This window comes from Pundamilia nyererei, unplaced genomic scaffold (genome assembly GCF_000239375.1).
Source record: "Pundamilia nyererei isolate P.nyererei 1_Seehausen unplaced genomic scaffold, PunNye1.0 scaffold00128, whole genome shotgun sequence".
NCBI lineage: Eukaryota > Metazoa > Chordata > Actinopteri > Cichliformes > Cichlidae > Pundamilia > Pundamilia nyererei.
The window spans coordinates 440,085-464,432 of NW_005187529.1; the positions used below are offsets into that span (position 1 = coordinate 440,085).

The following is a 24,348-nucleotide window of genomic DNA, read 5'->3' on the forward strand; positions in this document are numbered from 1 at the left end:
GGTCATTTATTAAGTTTTAATAAAGTGTTTAAATATTATTTCTATACCATATATTCACTTTGCAACTCATTGGTTGAAAAGAGGTGGAATTTTCCTAAAAATCTTTCGTGGCTAACCCCCACGAATAAAGTAAAACACTCAATTTTGATATACAAGTTTTAAATTTTTGGACATTTTTCTTAGAGCTTAATGCCATATTAAGACGTTTTTGTCCACAGGGTGAAGGAGAGAGCAGACATCATTGGAGCCTTTAAAATGGAACCACTTTACCTGAAACATGAAAACCAGGAATCAGGTAGTTATAGTTTTCACTGATATCCTTTTAGAAGTCGACAGTATTTATGTCCAAATTCCATTGGTAAACTATTGTCCTGTCTTGGAGACTTGAATAAAAACAAAAACTATAAAGATATAATCAGGGAATTTCCTATACAACAATTTTGTCTGCTTCTACTTTGTGTGTCTGTGCAAATTCTCCTATAGCCTGCAGATGGTCTCAGATTTTCACTGTAATTTACTTGTCAAGCAGACAGTGAGAAAGACTGAGAGCTGCAGTGCCTCCCACCGCTGTGAAGCACCTTACAAAAGCGTATGCTCATGCACTCTGGACTCTTCAATCTAATTAGTGGTTATTAGTCCAGGCTAACACAGACATCTATTCTGCAGAGATGAGCTACCTGTGATTAGTGAGATAGAGGCGCTGAGCGCAGTGACAGCAACACCTGGACAATCAACAGTACGCTAAGATAATAGCAAAAAGCAGCTGTTATAGAAGATACATTTTGAATTTAAAAGGGTTGTTTTAATGTTGGAGCTTTGTTAAGTCGATGCAAGTTGTAATCTGTGGTGTGTTGCTTTACATTCAGAAAATATAGATCTTGTATCTTATAAAATCTTATAATCTTATAAAATGCCATTTTCGCCTATTCTGTTTGTGCAAAACGCGTTTAGTCTGTGATTCAAAATGCACAGACTGCACTTACGATTCTTATTAACCAGGAAGCAGGCTGGCTGACACGAGTAGTTTAAAGGGGTTTTATTTAAAATTGAGACTGTGCACATGTAATGGACAACATTATCTGTTTTTCTATCAACAGGACTGGTCACAGATTATCGGGTAAGATGAATTATTATCATGATTAATAATCATGATTTGAACATTGTGGTAATAACTTCTCTCCTTATCCAATTCTGGCCTGCAGCACTGGCAGATCCCACTGGGAAGGAGATTTCGCTCACTGAAGATGTGGTTTGTCTTTCGCATGTATGGGCTCAAAGGTCTGCAAACTCATATACGCAAGGTAAACACGCAGGAAAATGATCTCTCACTTAGTATCGGCAAATGTATCTGTTCCTGGGGATGTGAAGGGTTTCTTCAAATTTGTGACATTTGTGGTCAAAATTTGAAGTAATAGGATCATTTATTTGCCTGTTACACATTAAATTTGAGGTTATTCAAATATATGCTTTCATATGTGGATGGTGCAGTGGTGCTGTGGTCAGCACTGTCACCTTACAGCAGGAAGGTTCTGGGTCTGAATCCAGGAGTTTGCATATTTTCTCCGGTGTTGTTTTTCTCCAGGTTCTCACCCTATGACAGGTGGGATAGGCTGCAGCACCCCCGTGACCCTAAAGCAGAAAAGCATGGATGGATTTCACATATTCCATTCATTTAGCTGTGCAGGGATTACTGACAATTATTCCCCATAATGTGTGAGAGCTGATGTAAATAACAGATCAATTACTTTAAGAAGTAGCAGCGTGTTAGTGCTAATTCAGGCTTTGTAACCCTGCTAACCTGCGTTTCTTATCCTCCATGTAGTAAAAAGATTAACCTTGTACCAACAGTGGTGCCAGTGGTATCAGTCTCACTTTGCTGTTTCACCTCCATTTATCTGTCACACACCACTTCTCTACATCTCAGTCACTTCCAAAAGAAAAAAAAAACACTTCAGGAAATCATATATGCCTTTATGGGAAATGCCTCAGCCTTCCTGCTTCCTAGAACTCTTTGCTCCTAATCCTCCTTACCACTAATGTCCTGCCATTGCCCTCCCTCCTCTTCTATCTCTTCATCGGCATAATTAGCCCTGCAGTCATATATGTCTGGCATGTATCTTCTATTTAAAACTACATTTCCTTTCCCAACCCTGCACATGCCTTTTCTTTTCATCTTTTCTTTTTGATGCATGACCCCTGTCCGACTCGCTCTCTCTTCTTCCAGTCTGCTCTGTCAATCAAATCAGCCTGTTTTGTGTTTACGCTCCATTTCAAGTAAAGTGACAGGAGCAGAATCGATCCCTGCAGCCATCTGAAACCGCAAAATATGAATAATATGTATGAAAAGTTCTGCCTGGCATACAGTCAGCAGTAGGACAGGAAGTGAGGTCACTGGAGTTTAGCTTGTAATCAAATACAGTGATACTGGATTATCTGCTGGGACTTAAGAAACAAGATCACGGTCAACCAATTGTTGGCCATTTATGCCAGAGGTTTGGCTTTATTTACCAGTTGGAAAAGTTGAGTGGAAGCTCAACGATATAACCGGGATAACTGCATTGTCGCACGTTTCAGCATGCATCAGCAGAGTCTTTGATCTTAAGTGGATAAATTGTACTTTAGGAACATCTTTGATAAGTACCATGTTTAGAAAAATCAGTATGAGGAAGATGACATTTTCAGAGCAGACTTTGATAAAGGCCATTTCATGGGTGCTGAGTACAAATTTTGAACTTGTCTGATTTGAGCTCACCAGGAGTTGTCTCTTCTAAAATGTGAAATATCACACTGCATGCTTGTTTAATCAGATGAATGCATTTACTTCACAGTAAGCAGTGATGCTCTAAGAAAAAAGAAAGGTTTTAATTAAGAATGACAAGAAAAAAGTCTTCCAATCCTAAAGCACGAGGCTACGTAACAAACCACACTGGCATCTAGTGGAAAATAATGCCAATTACAGCTAATATTGTTTGCAGGTGAAGGATTTTTTTTTAAAGCAAATGCTTAAAAAATTATTGGTTTAAAAAAAACTTCACTTTTATTTGCATGTACAATAAATACATTTACATTTCATGAAATATTTATGAATAATTCACATCCTCTGTTACAGCAAGTGGCCCTGGCCAAGGAGTTTGAGAGTCTGGTGCGAGCCGACAAGAGGTTTGAGATCTGTGCTGAAGTTGTCCTGGGACTGGTCTGCTTCAGGCTCAAGGTAACAGCACCCAACGGTACAGCTCTATGATCTGATCTCTGCAGCAGTCACAAAAAGTAAAAAAGTCACCTAGAAACCTCAAAGGTTCAATAACACCGAGGGTATTATTTAGAAAAGCTAGAAAATGCATATCAGAGCTCCCTGTCTATGGGAATTTGACTGTCAAGACTGTGATTACTTTAATCCAGTCACCTAATTATTAAGTAGTCATGACACAAAGCCTAGCTGGTGTAATTCTTCCTTGCTTTCTCCTCTCAGGGCTCCAATGAACTGAACCAAGAGTTGCTGAAAAGGATCACCAAGAGCAGAGAGATCCATCTGGTGCCTTGTCAGCTCTCAGGCCGCTTTGTCCTGCGCTTTGCCATCTGTGCACGCACTACTGAGTCACATCACATCCAGCAAGCATGGCAGCACATCACGCAGCTGACATTTGAGCTTCTGCAGGAGGCCGGTCATTAAAAAAAACGCTGGAAAAGGGGTCGTCCACTCCGATCCCTGAATGATAACCAAAGTTGTGACTGACGTTTGATGGAGTTTTGCAGATGTAAAATGTCATAAAGGGAATGTGGAGTAATTTGTCTAACAGGCAGTTCTCCTTCTGTCTGCAGCAAAGAATCCAGTCGAGTTAACAGTGGTAAATATTACATTGTCGCAAATTATTGTATATTTATGTATCTACTAATTATGACAAAAACATATGTAGACTTCCAAAAATAACATTTTATATCTGCATTTTCTCCCTCTGTTGACTCCACGTTGTCTCTCACGGATCACTAATCACGTTATTGTCCACGTCACAGTGCACTTGTCTATGCCGCCTCTGTGTGTAAAACTTGTTTGGGGATAAATTCAGTGTTTTGTGTGGTTGAATTGAGGCTAAATTATTTTTGAGTTTTGCAAAGAATGTATTGCACACTTTGTGAATTTCTGACTCAGTGTTTGTCTGCAACTATTTTTTTTTTAGGTGCTCATTCAGAAACTGCTTCCAAATGAATATATGCGTGATACATGGAGGGCTTCATGAAGTGTCAGGCTAAAGATTTCTAATATAATATCCTAGTGATTAAGTTATTTATTAACTAATTTGCAAAAGTAGTATTTTTTTAATATACAATGGCAGATTAGGACTGATTATATGTTATTGATTCATGTTGTGTCTTATGACAGCTGGCCAGTATTCCCCAACAGCAGTACAAGACAATAACTCAGTCACTGTCAGTGGGCTTAAAGTGAAATTATGCTCCTTTGGGGCTTTTTCGTACATTCAAATAAACTAAATTTCATTACATTTCTGTGCTCAGACAGAAAAAAAAATATTAAGATGAAAGTTTAAAACCTAAATTATGCAAATTTATTAAATATTTGCTCACTTTTTTCTCTGCATCACTGATTTGGCATTTGTCTTTGATTTGAATGTACCAGAAATATAGGATGCCACACTTTACTGTCCTGTTATATATTTTTAAAACCTGGAGAACTCAGATAAATTTTCATAATGATCAAATGTAACTACATCCCCTGCCAAACCATTATAGTTTTGCACCTGACCTGACCCTTTACACCTGCCCTTTAGGGGATTTAGAAATCTGTGCTCTAGCATCACCACGCATTGCTGTAATTTCAGATGATTGTGCTAACGTCAGTGGCGGTGTCCGACCCAAGTGTTTCCTCATTGGCTAGACTGCATGGAGTGATGTGGTTTCTTTGAATAAAGTCTGCTGTAGTCTGCATGGTGTCACTTTTCAATCCTCTTTCAAGGTTTAAAATACAATCTGATTTTTTTGATGGTATGGGGCGCATTTTGGCACATGACATGGATAACATGCACATGTGTGACTATACTAAATTATATATACAGCTTTAGGAGCAATACATGCTGCCCTCCAGGTGACGTCTTCTTTAGGGAAGGTAAGCTATTTCAACAGGACAATGCCGAGCAATGTTCTGCAGGTATTCCAAATGCCATGAAAAGAGTGGATAAACTGACCTGCCAGCAGTCCAGAAATTGCTCAACACACACACACACACACACACACACACACACACACACACACACACACACACACACACACACACACACACACACACACACAGCATGTCTTGCAAATCAGCCTCCTCTGAGCATCTTAATCCCTGAGGACAAAGGCTGGCCTTCTATAAATACAAATGAGGATTCAGTATTAGATGTTACTTCTTAGTCCCTGATTACTCGTCAGTATTATTGGCCAGTTCATTTGCTTGCTTCAAAAATATAAATATAAATTCTACAGGCAACTATCACACAGCAACAGTTGTAGAGGAAGACTTCTCTTTAAAAATGATACGGCTGCTTTGGAAAATGCCAAAGAGAAAAAGGTCACATGGTCTGTCTGTTCAGTTAAAATTGTAAATCATGATGATAGGAGACACGAGACATAACAATGCTACTTGAGAGGTCTTACTTCTAGTGCTTACAATAGAGAACTTCACCTGTATAGACTTTATGAATAAAAAATGTGCTTCCACCAGGCACTCACTTGACTTGAGTGAAATGTTAACTCTTTATCTACAGAGAGGATAATGCAAAGAATTTTTTTTATGAATATTATTTTTTCTTCAGTGAATATTTACTAATTCTTTACTTTTACTTCTTTACTTTAATCAGCATTTTTATTTGTTATCATTGTGTCAGTTTAACAGAAAATGTCGTTCCCCTGGTAATGAAGTGATCATCTTAAATATTGAAGGGGGAAAATCAGGCTTGAATCTACTTCATACTGAGATAAAAGCAAAGATTGCGTTCTTCTTTGAAATCCTTTGTAGGCTGCTTTTATGTTATCACAGTTGCTGACTTGTCTGAGTGATTGCCTCAGTCCTCAGATGCTTTCATAAGGCCTTGCAATTATAATTAAACATTTATTTGAGCACTTGGGGTGAAGGGGATGGAAGCACATATTTTACTGACTCTTAGTTGGGGATTTTACAATAATTTTGCTGGCAGCTTTATTGCTGCTCCTCCTGAGTGTACATGTGTAAAAAAAAAAAAGGAGAGAGAGAGTTTTGCTTCAAGCATTACAAATGTTTCTGGACATGCATTTTGCAGTTTGGCCACAAGGAGATGCCAACAGACACATGCTCAGTATTTCTGACAGCTACACAGGAGTAATGGTTTAAAAATGTTGTAGAGCCTTCAGCTTTTAGGTTCTTCTTCTGTGGAAATAGCTCCCAGGTTGGATCTGGGAGAAAGACTGGACACTTGGTTTTCTTCTTTGCTCAGCACCATTCAGTCCTAATAGATGGCTGCCTGTCCCTGAGCCTGGTTCTGCTGGAGGTTTCTTCCTGTTCAAAGGGAGATTTTCCTCCACACTATGAGCAAGTGCTTGACCAAAGGGAGTTGTCTGATTGTTGGGGGTTTCTCTCCATTATTGTTAGGCCCTTTTCTTACAATATGAAGCACCTTAAGGTGACTGCTGTTGTAATTTAGCCCTTTAAATGAATTTAGTTGAATACTAGTATGGTAACATCTTTAAATAATGCTTACCTTAAGATGAGAACAATCCAGCACTGAGAAATGTTGATTCCATATTAAAATAATCAAGCTTATAATCAGAAATATTCAATGCATAGTAAACTGACTTCAATCTTATGTGTGTACTCTGTAGTTAAATTCAATTTAGTTTTTTTTATATTGTGGTAAATCACAGTAATTGTTGCCTCAGGGTACTTTATATTGCAAGACTCAACAAGCAGACAACTGACAATGAGCAAACACTCGGTCATAGTGGGAAGGAAAAACTCCCTTTTAACAGGAAGGAATCTCAGGCAGGACCAGGATCAAGGAGAGTCTGCCATCTGCTCCAGTAGGTTGCAAATGAGAGCCTGAAAGAGAAGAAAGCAGGGCGAGACAAAGGGGGGTAACATTAGTGTAATATTATTAGGTTGTATTACAGACAGCTCAAAAGCTATCTGACATTAACCTTTAATCCAAATAAAGCAGAGACAAGTTATTTCATCAAAGAGAAATAACTTGTCTCTGGTCCAGTTTTGGACAGTGGCAACTGTTGTTGCTGTACAGAGGATTTTAAATCTAACAAACATCATGTGATTCAAGTGCAGACTTTCAGCTTTAATTTAAAGCTTCTCACAAAAGTATTTGATCAGCTGTTCAGGAATTTTTATACATAATCTACCGTATTTCAATCAAGACTTAGATTTTATGAGTCAGTTTCCACTCTCTGCTCATGAAAAAGTCTTTTAACAGGGAAAAGTCTCTAAAAACGTTTCTTTGTCTTCAGTTGAACATGAATGTGAACATGCACAGAGTGACTTTTGATTGCACAGATATGAAGTGACCAAAGGCAGAAAACCACTAAAGTATGAAAGTTTATCTCAGGGACATAAGCTAGGAAATCTCTATTAAAAGTTTCAAAGAAAGTCTTTCAGTTGAATTCAGTAACATTTGAGGAACAGCAGTTTTATTTAAAATAAATGATCTAAAGTATTGGTGTTTTTCCTCTAACTTAGCATAAGATCCCCAGTACTGCTTCAGTCCAGAAAAAGAACTAACTTCACTGTATATCACAGTTTTCTAGGCTCTGTGCAACTATACAGCATTGCAATCACATATGTATCGGTCTTTTGTTTATTTGTCCCTCTGGTGTCTGCGCTCATTTCCGTTGTTTTCTGGACAGTAGAGAATCCTGTCAGAGAGTGCAAACATTTTCATGGAAGGAATCTTAGACGGGGTGGAAACTTTTATCTTAGCTAGGTGCTTGGTAACCTTGGTATGATGCATTCTTTCACAGGGTGTGATTGGTTGATAAAAAAGAAATAAAAGAATGAGCGTAGAAACAGCGGTGAATTCAATAAGTCTCAAAGAGATAGTAAAAGATCAGCCTTCTTTTTTTTATCTAACCAGCATTCCTGTTGTAACAACACAGAACTGAAATGTATGAGAGACCACATGAGAGTTCACCACTTCACTGAGGTAAAGCACAGTTTGTTCCACAGGTGATCAACCCGTGATCAAAGCAGACAAAACCTGGAACAAGCAGAGGCAAAAGCCAAAAGGCAAAACAGGGTTAGGCGCGTGGGAAATCCAATGCAAGAGCAGTATTACTGAAGTGCATACATAAACAAAAGCGAGCTGACAAAGGACAGGCAAAAAACACATTTTGAATACAAGGGAAGGGAATTACTCACAGGTGCAACACACTGGGGCAGAGCAGGTAATTGCAAAGGTGGGAGATACATAAAGACAGGGAGGGCAGGACCTGTGAAAAATGTTTTTCTAGCTTCTATTCTTAGCTGCAAAGTTGAACTTGTGATGTGAAACCTATGCTTTGTTCCAAACTAGGTTCAAACATGAGTCTTTACGGTACTGCCAAAACATGAGCAAAGCACATTTGTATTGCAGTGCATAATTTGAACAGATAGAAATAGATCAGAACAGAAAACTACAAATATATAATCTCATATTGAAAATGCATATTTGAGCCCTGATGTGTTGGACTCGTCCAGTCCAACACATGCTGTCAGCCCACTAGGCTCAGCAGCCTTCAAATATCTGGTATGTGAGGTTTTTCCTGAAAGCATGCCCAAGATGCTGTTTCACTTGGGAGGGATCAGATGGGAAAACATTATAATCTACTAGCCATCAGCACGTAACTGAATCTCAAATCACAATGCGTTTGAGACCACAGAGATCCCATTACATGGCCAGCATATTTGCCCCATGTTGAAATGTGCACTGATTGCTGTTAACTCTGATATCTGTAATTCTACAAGGATAAGAGTTTCCTTTTTGATAATTCAATTGCAGCGTGCTGAGTGGTACACAGCTTTGACATGTAAGAGATATGGGTTTGTCCTGAGCTAGTCTGGGGACTACTTTCTGTCAAGCAGTGGTGGGGAAGAGGGTTGTGTACAGTGTTTCACACAGCGGCTCCCTGTGAGAGTCAGCCCTGTTGAAATAGTTAGGTAGATGGGGCGATGTGGTGGGAGTGGCTGAAGGGTGCGTGAAGGGAAATGGAGGCAGCAGGGTTTAAAGTGGACCAGCCTCCTACACCCATACATTAGAGGCATGAGGTGTAATTATCTGATAAGTTGACACCGCATAATGCTGTCATTATGTGCAGCATATGCATGCAAGTATGGGTCTGTCAAGCTAATTTATCAACGATGCATTAAGAGCTTCTAAACCTCTCTGTGCTGCCCTGTGACCTGCAGTAGAGATTCATCAGGGTGTTTAATGTATTTTAAAAGCACTGAAAGAGACATAAACAATTAGTGAGAATATGTCTTGGTGGCTCTACAAATCCGAGTAGACTATAAACAGCACTGATGCTGAATTGGTAATTATCCGAGGATGACGGAACTTCCACTTTGTTTTTAGTTGTGCAGACAGCAGAAACTCAGTATTTTCTTAGGATGAAATAAAACATGCAACATATTGGAGATGATTACTAAATTCTTCCCAAATCATCACAAGATATGTACTCATATACATATATTCTTCACTATGAGTTGATTTATTTGCTTTCTTCTGCATTAAAGAGGAAATCACTGTGTTCACATGTTTCCTTACACAAGAAAAGACATGTGGGTGCAAACTTGTTTAGTCTGTCTTGCAGAGACAGACTAAACCCATACAACCCATGTGCAAAGCAGCAAAGCTGGAAAGAGCATGCATTCTAACAGAAGTATTGCAGTACTACCTCTATGAGAAAGTATGCAATCTTTCTGTAAGATACTTGCTTCTTCTCTTTCATCTCTTGGTGCTAATCTAATTTTAAGCTTCCTGTTCTTCCGGTTAATTCAGGCCAGTAGGTTTCAGGTCTCACGTTAGGCAACAAAAATACTTTATATACATTCACCGCCCATTGAATCAGACATGTAATTCACTTTCACTGACACCACTAGTGTCTCCTTTGTAGACAACCCAGAAACCAGTGCTGGTGTTAAAAAGGCAACAGATTCAGTGGTTAAAAAAACAAAGGCTGCTGCAAATTTACAGTCACGAAGAGAGAACACAGTATCAATGTTCTTTGAGCTGGGTCTTCATTTCAGTGTTTACTACACATCTGAGAAGTTTCATGACTGCATCTTGAACACTTGTGACTTTATCATGTTGATGAAATTGACGAGATAAACCCAGGACTAATTAATGGCACACATGCTGGATTAAACCACTTAAATAGAACCTGTCTGACAAAGTGAAGGAGGCTAAAAGATTTCAAAAAGCAACACGATCTAAAAGAACTTGACATATATCAGGCTGGATAAGGTTACAAAGCATTTTAAAAGGGTCTGGGATTCCAGTGAATGGTGGTGAGTGACATTATCCACAAATGGAGAAAACTAACACAATGTTTCACACACAAAAAACCCAACAGTCAAACATGTTGGTGGTAGCATGATGGTCTGGGGTTGCTTTGCTGCTTCAGGACCTGGTATAGTGGAACCATAAATTCTGCTCTTTACCTTAAAGTCCTGAAGGAGTCCTGCTGTTGTGGGACAATGATCTGAAATACCTTTGAACCTTTGAATAACTCAACAACTCAGACCACTGTAATAACTTCTATTAAGATGCCAGGACAATAAACAAAGCTAGCAGATCCAGACGCTGGCACCCATGTGAGGAGGCCATGTCATAGTATGTCACAGTATTATAACAAAGTAACCACTTCCAATGCAATGGAACCATTTGTTGTCTGCCAACATAAAACATAAGGTAACCTGATGAAATTGTATTACAGGTAACAAATGGGTTGGTGGGTGGGTACCATAGAAAATACTTAAAATAGCAGCAGAATGCAGTGGTGTCTGACTTCTCAGCATTATTTGGGAATATTGCATTAACTGGTGTTTTGGTCATTACAGTAGGCTGGGCATGGAGACAGATGCATTCTGACAGTATCTCCACTCCTTAACTGATATTATACAGACTGATGCACATACATCAGTCTGTATCAGTCTGGAAAAGCATTTCTCATGTTTCCAGATAGCGCTGCAAAACTCCTAACATATGAGCCCTTACAAAAATGTTCAGCAGTAGGAGCAATGCACACACCGTTAAAAGTATGCTTTTAACTCTCTGCTGTCTTCCCATAAAAAACAAACAAATATGCTGCAATAAAAGCTCAGGTTCCCATTCGTCCATCAGCACTGTGTCAGACAAATTAATGACTCATGTTTGTCACACAAATGACTCAGAGTTTTGTCTGTGAGAACGCTGGCATCCCGTGCAGCTATCAACAAATCCTTGATTGTTGATACAGCACTTAAGCCTTTGCTTTTCATAGCCTCCATTGCCTCATAATTTACTCCTATTAAATAACACCTGAATGTATAGTAAGTTCCACAGCAGACCCTCAGCCACACTGCAGTCTCTCTTATTGATCACATCAATTAGCATCCCAGCTCCAGCCCCATCTTCTCACATTGTTCATACTCACAAATACTTGTATCTGTTTTAATCACCAGACGCAGGCAATGAGCAAGGAGCAGCTGTGTTTCGTAGGCTGGCTGCTTTGTTGCACTGGTGCGTTGGGAGTGGCAAAAACTGGAGTCCTGCACACAATGCTCCTCCCCGCACTGTGACTTATGTTGGGGTACGCCACTCCTGTTCTTGTGGGCCAGTCACTCTTGAGAGCACTCAGAGCACCTTCTCTCTCTCTCTCTCTTGATTTGCTGCAACCACTTTTCCTGCTTTAGATCAACATCCCTTCGTCAGAACCATCTCTCTCTTATTCTCAACGAGGCTCTAAAAATCAGCTCTAGAAGGTAAGAAACAAAACATTTCCTCACATGCATTTATTTTTTAAACCTTTGAACACAACAGGTATTTAGACATGACCAAAGGGTTAATCAACACTGGCAAGTTAGTTTTACTGTACCGAGTGTGACGAGACACATTTGCTTCTATCCACTCCTCACCACCATAAGAACCTGTCCTTACAAGCAGGGGAGATAGCTCAAGTTATTTGACTCCCAGCGACACATGGCTGATTTTTTACTGAGTGGGTGTTAACAGAGTCGATATGACTTGTTGATTCACCTGGCTGAATTTTAAGTAAACTACAGAACCAGTAATATCACATTGAGTATTTTATAGATATTGTGTAGTTTTGCAACTGCCAACTCAAAATCCTATAAGGACCATGCATTTCTATTCAGGTGATAATAAAAAAAAATTCAAGTAACTGCACAATTAAACTATTGACATATAAAATAAGGTGCAAGTCAAGTGCAATTAATGTATTCAGTAAGTCTTTGTATTACAAACCCAAAAGGCGGTTCATTTACAATAACAAACTATAAGTAACTGTGCTGTTTGCCTAATCTTGTTGTTTCTCCACTGTGTGAAACTTTACATCCAGCAAATCTGAGATGCACTGCAGTGTAAATATGTAATATGTCAAGCTTATTAATGCTACTAAAAACCACAAGTAACAACTGTGCATGTAAAAAAAAAAAAGAAAAAAAAAAGGTGAGAAAGCAGTGGGAAAGAACTGAAACCAAAATTTACTTTACAGGGAGGAAGTGTTTGTCTCAGTGCTACTAAAATCACCCGCAACCTTAAATACAGTTTAGTTTTTAAGCCCGGCTCATTGCGATGATAGCCCGTAAAGCCAGAGATGAGTGAGCTCACATTACCAGTGGCTCAAAAGACACATTGTTCCTTAACTGCAAATTAGCAGTATTATGCACTTACACGCATTATTACTTTATAGAATTATTCGTTTTCTATTCCATCCTCAGACACACCGTCACTCATGCCTCCTTATGTTTGTTTTCATTGTGAGCTGCTTGGAGTGTAAGAACTTGTACTGTGTTTGTCTTGGCAGGTTGATTGGATATAATCTCATGTAGTTACAGAAACATACCTTGTAGTGAATGCAACATAGACACAGCAAAAACAGATTGGTTGCTATTTCTCTTCATGTGCTGGCTGACACTTTACTTTCTTTGTGTTGGAAACAGCTCCGGGAAATGTTAAGCACACGGTTATAAAGAAGAGACATTCAAAAGTGAAAGTCTAGGACGTGTATTGCACACATGGCTTCGAAATGTCAAGCACCTTGCGGGCAACATGTATCAGAAACATTAAACTCGCTTGTTGCCATGTCAGCCAGTTGTGATCGCACCTTTAGCCTGCTTGTTTCTACAGAAGTTGCTGTGGTAACTTAAGAGTTATTCATAGATTAACAAACACTGGTTTTGTCATTGTTGTTATTGCCTATAAAAGAGGAGTCAGATAGCAAATTTTATTCCTGGATTTATGAAGCTTAAATGGACAATAAACAAGAGAGACACAGAACTAGGGTTCCACCTAATCCGCAAAGTGGTTGTCAGTCTGGTGAGGACAGTTTTGGCATGGCTGAGGGAGAATTACCTAACGGCTGTATACTGACAAATGGCAGCAATGACAGTGATGCAATCACACGGGAACATAACATGAGCAGAATAGTGTGGTGTGGCAGTTTCAGCAAATCTAAATAACATGATTGTAATTGATTATTGATTGAATAACAAAGAGTATTCATATCAACTGACATATTCATCTGTCAGTAAACTTCATGGATGTTTTTGAATTTAATGAGTCCTTGCAAAGTGATGAATATAGATTGCTGATATATATTGCACAATGTTTATGAGAGTAGCTTTAAAGGTTTAAATTGTGTGCAGCCCATCTATGCACACATGAAAAAAAGCTGCATTTCATGTTGCATGCCTGTGTGTGATGTGTAATCGTAGCCAAAAAACAAACAAAAAAACAACAAACAGAAATGTTTTGTTTTTTTTGCATTTTAGCACTTTCTCCCTAAAAGAGTTCTTCTGATTGAACAACCTCCCTCTGATTTGGATTTGGTTAAGCATCCGTTTGGCTTGCGAGCACTTACTCATCTGTAGCAGTCCTGGTCACTGTTACGGCTCATCGTGACTTTTTTTTAAACATCTGCACATCTTCACCTTGAAAGATGCTTTTAGTGAAAACCACACATCTTCTTTAACTCTATTTCTTGCCAACAGGAAATGGCTTCCAAACACAAGATGGGCTACAAGTGTCGGATAGCAGGAGTGATGCTTCTCCTCTTGACCAGCATCGCTGCCCTCATTGCGGTTGCTGTTATCCAGGACACTTGGAGGTTTTTAGAATACAGCAAAGAGGTGAGCACATACGCGCATCAGCGCAATACTCCAGGATGCAAATATAAATACGCATGCTGTTATAAAGACAACGCATAAAAACTGCACCGAAGGATCAGAGACGGGGGATTCCTCATCGGTCTGCTTGCTGATGAGTGGCGGTTCTGATGAAACACGTTTAACTTTGCGTGTACTGTTAATGGCATTCAAGCAAACAGGCATGTTGTCCGTCTGCTGTTTCCCCTTTTCCTTTTAATTAGAACTGAAAGCTTTTTGAAACAAGGGCTAAAAAAAAAAAAAGAGGAAAAAAACTCATTGTGATGACTTTCAGTTGCCGTTTTGCGTGTTTGTCAGTTCTCTTTTTGTGTATGTGTGTATGCTTTTTCATCAGGAGTGTGCCAGTGGTTTTTTACTTTTGCAGTTCTCACAATTCTCTAATTTGAGACTTTCTTTTCTGCTAAGGATACCATTACCCCACTATATCTCCATAAAGAAAATAGGCTTTTACTGCTGTTATGCAACATCTTTCACACAGAGGCCTGATGAAAGTCATGGTAGCTACTCTGTGCTTAATAGACAGCAACCTGCTAGGCTGATTGGAAAATGCTTGTGCAATAACATTTTTGTCTTCCTTCTTCCTGTTAGTACGGCATAGTGATAGACGCTGGCTCATCTCGTTCCAATGTATACCTGTATGAATGGCCAGGAGCGAAGGAGAACGAAACAGGAATAGTGACTGAGACATTAAACTGTAAAGTTGATGGTGAGTCACATATAACAAAGAGAGGAGGAGGGGGGGGGGGGGGTGCTGGCAAACTCTTTTTAGGCTTTTGCAAACAAAAGAAAAAACATAAAGAGTGTGTTTTAAATTGGAGACATTCTGGTTACTAGACACACGAGAATTTTAGCTTGGATTTGCGTCCTCAGGTAATGCCATCTCCGACATGAAGGTTATCCCCGAGATCGAAGAAAAGACAATGGCAGGATTTAGGAAATGCATGGACATCGTCACTAAAACCATTCCTCCAACAAAACACAACAGTACGCGCCTGTTTCTCGGAGCTACAGCTGGAATGAGACTCCTGCAGTAAGAAGCTTTTGATTATTTATATTATTATTGAAGAGTCAAAAGTGATTTTTTTAATATTAATTCATTTTAAGCTTTTCTTGACCTTTCATGCACAGAGGAGTAAGCTGATGACTGAAGAACTGCAAGACATAATGAATACAAATACATTCTTAAAAAGTATAATATTTAGATCTGTGACTTTGTGTGTGTGTGTGGTGGGAATTTTTAATGGGTACAATGTATGATTTTTAAAGATGAGAATATCAAGACAGAGATGCAGAAATGTTCTTAAAGTGATGTATTTAATACTTTCAAGTATGTGCTGTGGATTGAGTTTAAGAAAGTCCATTCAACTTCATTGGTACTGAATTATGGATGCCGATTTTGCTGTGCAAGCATTCAAGAGACAAAAAGGGAGGTCTGCTTCACAGTAAAGCTTTGTGTCTTATATTGCCCCCCTTTTGCCTGATGGATAACCCCCCTCCCTCTGGATGCCTGGGGAAGCCCCAGCAATAAAAACACATTCAGACTAAAGGGCAGGACAAAACTTAGGAATCTCAATCACATGGGTCGAACTCTGGATCTGGCATTAAATATGGCTTTTCATACTTTCCAGCCCAAGGAAAGATGATGACAAAAGCAGACCTTCTAGGCAGAAGTAGGGGACAGAGTATATTGTTGTTAAAGTATAACAAACATACAAAAAAAGGTTGATTAGTTTGCATGAAATGATTTACAGTCATGTGAAAAAGGACATCCTCTTTAGCATAATTTAAAAAACATAACATCTGTTCCAGACTCTAACATTATTTAAATAGATGAACACTCCTCATTGCTTCCAGGCACTGCGAATCAAATGCATCTGATTAACTGCTCATCAGCAAGTGTGAGCACATGGATAAAAGAAGATGTTTTGGCAGTTTATTGGTTTAGAGCATTTAGTTTTGTGTCAGCACGACGCCAAACAGGAAACACATCTTATTATAAAATCTACAATTGTACAGTGAAAATGATTATTCACAAGTGAGAAATTATTAAGACAGTCGCGAATCTTCTGAGCGGTGGACTTTCCAGCAAATGCACCCCAAACTCAGACCGTGCAACGCTCAGAGAAACAGCAGAAAGACAAAAACAAAACAACCAAAAATAAATAAAACCCACACATAAAACAGTTAATGACAGAAACATTAAAGCAAAAATCTTCACATCTTAGTGTTTTTAAAATGACATACTGATCTCATGTTAAAAAACAGAGCCAAGCCTTCTAGCCTACCGTCATGACTTCTGGCTTAGATGAGTTTAAAATAAAAATAATAGCAAATAATAGCATCTAAAATACGTGTATTTGGCAAAATCTTTACCTGCTTCATTAATGAGTGAATCCATTTGTCAACGTCTGTTTCTAGTGTGATGTCTAATAGTTCTGTTTTCTGCTGTGCTGTTAAGAATGAAAGATGCACAGAGGGCCAATAACGTCCTGGTAAAACTCAGACAATACCTGAGTTCCCTCCCCTTCATGTTTCAAAATGCTTCAGTCATCACTGGGCAGGAAGAAGGGCTTTATGGCTGGATCACTGTCAACTACCTAAAGGGAAACTTGGTAGAGGTATGACAGCCTTCAGTGTCTGATCGATTGCCCAAAAAACAAGATAATTGCAACTTCAAAAATCTGCTATTGTACGTTTCATCGTTTATTAATCTTCGTTGATTTTGCAGAAAAACGTGTGGAACGCATACGTACGGCCGCAGGGAGCAAAGACTGTCGGCTCCATGGATCTTGGAGGAGCATCAACACAGATTGCCTTTGCGGTCCAGGATGATCTCAAGGGAGCCGACTACCTGCGTGTCAAACTGTATGGTTACCCTTACAATGTCTACACACACAGTTTCCTCTGCTATGGCAAAAATGAAGCTGGGAAGTTGGTTCTGGAGAAAGTAGTGCAGGTGAATGACTTTGTCCTCCGTTTCTTTTACGAGTATGCACAGAAAAAAAATAGTGTCTTTCACTGAACTCTCATATTCCCAAGGTACTACAAGAGTGGTGGTTCTTTCCTTAGGTTGTTATGCGTTACTGTGCTATCGTTTAAGTGCAGTGGGAACGTCTGGCTCTTTGCACACATGTGCACTGCGAAATCCATTAATGGCCAATTTGTGGAATGATTAGTGAACGCTGCTGTCCCTGAGCTGCTAACAGCCAAAGGATCCAGGGATGCATTATGTCATTAAGAATATTGATCGAACCATGATTGTCGTCAAGCTAGTCTGGGAGAAATGCATCGTTTCTGGTAATTCATAGCTTCATTCTTGAAACTAATAATGATTCTACAAGAAATATGCTGAAAGTGCATCAGAGTGATGGTATGACAGCTTAACCTTATAGTTTCTGTTTACTTCAGACTTTGTATGCGGTGTTGTATAATTTAAAGAAATAAGCCCTACAGTGTGGAGATAATGTGCCTGTAAAAGCATAACGAATATCCATCCACTCATTTTTTCCTCTTATCCAGTTCAGGGTTGGGGTCTTTTTCTGTCCTATTTATTTATAGATTTTGCCTTCTTCTTAAAAAAATCGTTATCTTTTGACATTTTTTTTATTTTTTTTATTTTCCAGCAATCATCTAACCCCAAAAACATAACAAACCCCTGCTATCCTAAAGGTTTCAATACTTCCAAAAAGGCATCATCAATTTTTGAGTCACAGTGTACAAAGAAACCGCAAAACTACGACCCCAATCAAGAGCTGATCTTCTTTGGTGGTGGCGACTCAGACGGCTGTGGGAAAGTAGTGAAATCCATATTTGATTTCAAGACCTGCTCCTCGTCTCAGTGTTCCTTCAACGGGGTGGAGCAGCCACCAGTCACCGGAGATTTCCTGGTAACACGCAGTGCAAATATAACACATGAAAGCAAATAGATCATGATGCAAAACAACCTAGTGTGTGTGTTTCTGCTGGTCCGACCAGGCATACGCTGGATTCTTCTGGACTGCCATGGCTCTGCAGTTGAATGGCACATCAAACATTAATCACTTCAACACCTCAGTTAGGAACTTCTGCCACAAAAACTGGGCAACGGTAAGTTTTCATACAGGTAGAAAATCAAGAAATTAAGGTGAGGAAGAACAGAAATCATGTTTAGGAAGGAGAGAATGACAGAATTAATATGAAGGTAATTACATAAAATACGTTGTCATTTTCATTCATCAAGATTAGAACAGAAGGCACAACAGAAAACAAAGCACTCACCAGCTCTGACAATGCTGTGCGCCCACATTTTCTTCTTTTTGCTCGTGTGTCCACATTTTTTACGAGTAATATACACTGACTGGACACTCTATTAGGTACACCTTTAATGAGTTGCACCCCCTTCAACCTTCAAAACTGTGGCATTTAAAGGAGGATCAATTGGTACTAAGGGGCCCGAAATATGCCAAGAAAATATCCTCAACACCACGTTAAACCATTAATACAAAGCAGCACGCTTTCAGGCTTTTTGCACCAAAGTCTGGCCCTATCATCTGAATGTCACAGCAGAAATCCAGGGTCATTAGACCAGGCAACATTTTTCTGCTCTTCTCTTGCCCTTTAGTGAGCCTGTGCTTTTGTATACCCTGGTTGTCTGGCACCCAGCAACCATGTCACAAGTGGTTATTTGAGTTATTGTTCCCTTTCCTCTAAGCAGTCTGGCCATTCTCAGATGACCTCTGAAATCAACAAGGCAATTTTCCCCAGAGAAATACCACTCACTCAACTCCCAGTAGGTCTGCAGTTTATAAAAAACTCAGAGCACCCTCTCTCGGCACCAACACCAACGGCATCTTTGAAAGCATCTCCTCGACCCTCGATTTTGTTGCGAGTGTCTGCCACATCAGTTTTTAAAAACATGATCAGTTAGGTAACAAACTCAATGTCAGGCCAAAAAAGTGATTTAGAGAGACATGCTTGTGCTAACCACAGCTGTAGAGTGCAGCTGTGCAAAAGAAACAAAGTTACTTCAGGATAAAGGTAATGAAATAAACTGCACTCCGTCTTTGTTACACAATATTTTCATGATCTTGATTAAATAATCGTTATTTCTCACTGAAATGGGATTAAACTGAAATTAATACAATTAGCTTGTGTCATTACAATCACAGGCTAAACTCTGATCTTTGTTCAACCTTCTTTCAGCTGAACGCACAAAAGAACGTCAAATTCATCGAGACCCACTGTTACGCAGGTCATTACGTCTTTACTTTGCTGGCAGATGGATACAAATTCGACACAGACACCTGGAAAAACATTAATTTTCAACAACAGGTTGGTTAAACAGCAGTAAATAAGACACAAATAGTATTCTTTTTATTTGTAAGTTTCACTACTGCCTTCTATGAGGCTAGTACATTACAATCCTCCCATTGTTCAAAGTTTATGGATGGCTTGTGCGCTAATTCTTCTTGAAATATAACTGTAAGATGTACTAATTTGGTGAGAGTTATTTTGGAAAGCTGTTGACAGCTGATACATGTTCAAATACAGGAAACCATTTAACTGCCTTTGGCAGTCGTACGTGAATGAGGCCACCCACTTGAAACTGTTGTTGATGTCGTAGGAATAGTCTGCAATGAAAAAGCTAAAGAGCAGAAGGCATGCCATCAATTTGTCACAAAGAAACTCCCTCAGCAGAAGGGGATTCCTGGTCTTTGACACTCTGTATATTACTCATGATTCATAAAGGACGAACGATTACAGCCAATGTTTCCACACTGCAAAGAGCGTTCGGCCTTTTGCACTCAAGACAAGACTTTTTAACAGCTGGCAATTCTCCCAATTTCCAACAATGGCGTTAGTGTGCAGTTTGGGATGTCTGCTGCTTGATAGGTTCTTTCAAGACTTTGAGTTACGAGACAGCCTGTTCTTTTTCTTCTTCTTTGGGTGCTATGACTCATCTTTTGCCCTACAGCTGTAATTATACAATTTCATGATTTTCATTCCGCTGACATGCAAGGTGGTGTACTGGTGTTGGAAGCAAGTGGTTTTAAATATAAAACATTCAAATTACTTGTTTTCTTTCTTTTCCTGTAGGTAAAGAAAACTAATATAGGCTGGAGTTTGGGCTACATGCTGAGTATGTCCAACATGATTCCTTCCGAAGTGAAGAAAATCCCTCCTATGTCAAACCCCGTCTTTGCCGGCCTCATCTTTCTATTTTCGGCGCTAACAATTATGACTGCCGTCTTAGTTTTCATCATCTTCATTCGCACCTGCTACTGAGAGCATAGGTTACAGAGGAAATCACTGGCTATTGAAAGGCCTGGGAACTACTGTAATTCTGCAAGAGGTTCGGAGAATCCTACAGTTGCATGTGCCAAGACGCCTGGACTGGACGTTAACAATCAAATGTGTTATTATTCAGGTTGAGACATGAACTAGCTTTTAGTTAAAAAAAACAAAAAAAACTGAAGAGCCTCAAAATCAATGCAGTACGTTGTGCTGGCATCTTTGAGGGTTTTAGCTTCAGATAAAATATGTAAAAGCAGCTTTAAAAAGCATTAGACCACTCTTCATTCTCTACCTCAGGGAATCTTACAAAAATTTATGTACTTTTTTTTTTTTATTTAGTTGACTGCGCTCAACAAAATAGTGATAGTGTTTGTCTAAATGGCACAAAAATATAAGAGCATCCATCAGTCTCCATGTGCTTGTTCTTGTTGTGAAATTCCCAAAATGAGTCGAACGCCCGCTTTAGACCAGAGCATGAGTTACTGTTTCTTTCCCTGCATTTTACATGTTATAGCACTGAAAATGGTAGCAAATTGTTGTACTGTAGCTTTAATGTATTGTTTTATATTGTGTATGGTCTTGCCAAACTTTAAGCGCACAACTATAGCTTTTTTTGAATTAACATTTCCCTAATAAATGATGCCGTTGTCTTATTAGTTTCATATCAGTTTAAAATTATTTACATACAACCTACTTAACTAATTTGGTCATCACAGAAAGTCATTCAGTGCTACAGCAGTTCTACGTGCTTCTCTTGATTTAACTAAATGCATCATAGTCGTATATTGCTGCAGTGAGTTATAAAAGGCTTGCATTCTGAGCAAAGTATTGTTGGATAGTTGTACACAAGTGGTTCATTCAGTTGTATAAATGGAGCAGTTGGGAAAAGAAAAATTAAGCCCTGTTAGCAATGACAATCCATTAGTGGTGAAGCACATGGATGGATGGATGGATGGATGGACTTGAAGCAGAAACACTGTTTTTACATCCTGCTGATTCAGCTGGTAGATGAAACTGGCAACTGTTACAAAGTAATATTTTGGTACTTTCCTGGTTATTTATTATTTCTTTATAAAGAAAAGATGAATAAAAATAAAGATTTCATGACAGTAATTTGTTCACAGGAACAGCAAGTATGATGTATGACTAAACTGCATGAATAAAACTGTCTCTTGACATTTTGTTGTCATTGCACTGGAGAAAATGATGCATGATTGTCATTTGATGCAGACTGCTTGCACCGTTTCTGCTTTGGCGATAATGAGCTCTCTTGTCAGTACTGTATGCAATAAACTTCTCAACTAACTGCATCTTTTGGAGCTGTAGTTTCATAATCTCGCTTGGTGAAACTAAACGCTTAAACGTTTTTAATCCTTTACAGCAGTTAAAACCATTTTGCGTGTGTGAACTTAACTTGGTCACTTACTAAAATTGCACACGTGCACACCAATGGACTTTCAGTCCTTTCCTTCTACAGAAAACAATAGCGCACTCCAGTGGTAGTGTGTTGTTCCTGCAGAATATCCAGGACGAGTTCGTTTTTCTTATTTTTTATTGAAAGTTTCGACTAAAAAGAAAATAAAACAAAGAAACAAACAAAAAGACACATCTGAAGCTACAGGAATATCCACTGGTTCTACAGACACTCTCAAAAATCACAATTTTAAAGACATGGGAGGCATGTGACCAAGCAAATAAAAAAATAGCTAAGTTACTTCTGTTGCATCTTCTTGTACACACCTGTACAAAAAAAAGATCTTATAAATATTACTTTTGATTTTGAGTTCTCTCTTTCACTCCCTACCCCTGTTTATTTTAGAGCTTTCTATCCATTTGATTTTGGTTAAACCAATTTTGTTTTCTCCTATGTCCATTTGTTTCTTGTGTCTCTCCTTAGCTTCCTTTCATTGGTGGAAAGTCAAGGCGTGTGAGTCTTCGAAGGCGTGACCAGTTAAAGTTCATCTTAAGTTTTCTTCTGTTCTCAACCGATATTCTCTAGGCACAATAATGCACGTTTGTGTTTCTTTCATCTTTATTCTGCTTAAAATGATCAATTACAGTCACTCTGGAGGTGCAAATATTCCACGGAGACCCAACATAAGACAACCTCAATCCCCAATACTGAAAAGTGTTTAGCAGCTCACACATAATCATCAAAAAGAGAAAAAAAACCCCCAAAAGTAAAGGCAACATAAAAGTAATTCTCCTTATTTTTTTAGGAGAATATATATAAGCTGAAATCATTTCGTTCAACAGGAATGCCCTTTCCTCTCACAGAGATCATTGACCTGCTCATATTTTCAGTGGCTTGTGTTTGGCAAGAACGAGACAAAACAGTGAGTTGGACTTAGATTATGCAAAACAATGACATCTGTCATATTTTGGGAAGCATTCATCGCGAGCTATGCCGTCTCGGCGTTGTTATGTAAGGTCAGTCGATGAGGCCTCGGCAGGATGTCGTTGGGTGTCTAATAAAAAGTAGCTTTTTCACCAGGATTCCACAGGGTTTTAGATGCGGTGGTAGTTTGATCACATGACGCACAAAACATCTCATCCCATTGAGGCAAATGTGCTAAAGGACCAACTGCATGCTCTCATTCACTGATCATTTCACACAGCAACAGCTTGACAAAAACCAAAAAGCAGATTCAAAGTGGAAAAAATTAAGAAAAAGCAACAGGAAGATCTCTTTACAACTTAGTTTCTTCATCTTTGGTATAAAATATGCCACCCGCGGGCTGTATTTTTGTTCAACAGTTAAGAAAGACTCAAGAAACTGTCAACAGTTTTACTAAAACTATTGCTTTTTGCACATTTAAAAATCCTAGCTTTTTTTTCTCTGCTTTTTCTCAAAGTCAGAAATGTTCCTTTTTCTTTTTGCAATGAGACAAGCAAGCAGGCAAAGGAAAAACTTTTAAAAGCACCGCAATGAAAAAATAAAAATACAAAATAAGTGGTGGAGAAACTGAATTTCTTTCCCATGATTGAACTAAACTGCATTTCCAGGAAGCGGTGGGCTGACCGCTCCCACAAGTTGTAAAAGGATTTTTTCCCCCTAGTCAACCAACATCACCTGCACTGTACCACATAATTTAAAATCACCTTCATACAAATACAACCTTTTTTTGTCTTATACAGATAGCTTTGTAGATTTCATTTCTGAGGCTCTCAAACTCAAAGAACCCTTTAAAAAAAAAATCATTCAACAACTCAGTCCTTTTTTTAAATAATTCAACACTTGGAAACTTTTTTTCCCCAAAGTTTGAGAAAATTAAGGCAATAAAGATTTACGAAAACACTAATATTCTAGAAAACTACTCAAATAATAAAAAGAATGAAAATAATGTAGCTTAATATCAAAGGAAGACAGCCCGTTTTTGTTCAAGACTTGGCTTCCTTCTATTTTCAATAAAAAAGTCTGAAAATCTACCTGCACATTCAAATGTTCATTTTTTTTCTGTACAGTTGGTTGACTTTAGATTTCTCTTTATGTCCCCTTATCTGTTTTTTTCCTTTGGAGGCAAAGTCCAGTCTCATGGTGAAAAATGAAAACTCAAAGTTGGAGACTGCCATTGATTTCATTGTCTTTGAGTTTAGCAAACCATCATTTGCTTTTTCTTCTGTCTTTTTCTTAGTTCAACCAGGTAAGAAAGATATTTTTTTTCTTCGTTTTGTCT

At 38.8% G+C, this 24,348-nt stretch overlaps 2 protein-coding genes across 2 annotated transcripts in view; both read left to right on the plus strand.

Annotated features, from left to right (window-relative positions):
- ddc (dopa decarboxylase) overlaps window positions 1-4,939 on the plus strand; it is a 24,790-nt gene extending 19,851 nt beyond the window's left edge. Inside the window, exons 10-14 of the mRNA XM_005743143.1 lie at window positions 219-295; window positions 1,098-1,117; window positions 1,203-1,301; window positions 3,110-3,211; window positions 3,470-4,939. Coding sequence (XP_005743200.1) covers window positions 219-295; window positions 1,098-1,117; window positions 1,203-1,301; window positions 3,110-3,211; window positions 3,470-3,670 — 499 coding nt within the window. The 3' untranslated portion in view covers window positions 3,671-4,939. The remainder of the gene's footprint in view (window positions 1-218; window positions 296-1,097; window positions 1,118-1,202; window positions 1,302-3,109; window positions 3,212-3,469) is intronic.
- Window positions 4,940-11,820: 6,881 nt separating this feature from the next.
- Window positions 11,821-21,977, plus strand: entpd3 (ectonucleoside triphosphate diphosphohydrolase 3). Its single transcript, XM_005743144.1, has 10 exons — window positions 11,821-11,974; window positions 14,225-14,362; window positions 14,987-15,104; window positions 15,269-15,428; window positions 16,857-17,016; window positions 17,127-17,354; window positions 18,022-18,285; window positions 18,374-18,484; window positions 19,580-19,708; window positions 20,474-21,977. The coding sequence occupies exons 2-10, from the start codon at window positions 14,228-14,230 to the stop codon at window positions 20,660-20,662; spliced, it is 1,494 nt and encodes a 497-aa protein (XP_005743201.1). The 5' UTR covers window positions 11,821-11,974; window positions 14,225-14,227; the 3' UTR covers window positions 20,663-21,977.
- The last annotated feature ends 2,371 nt before the right edge of the window (window positions 21,978-24,348 follow it).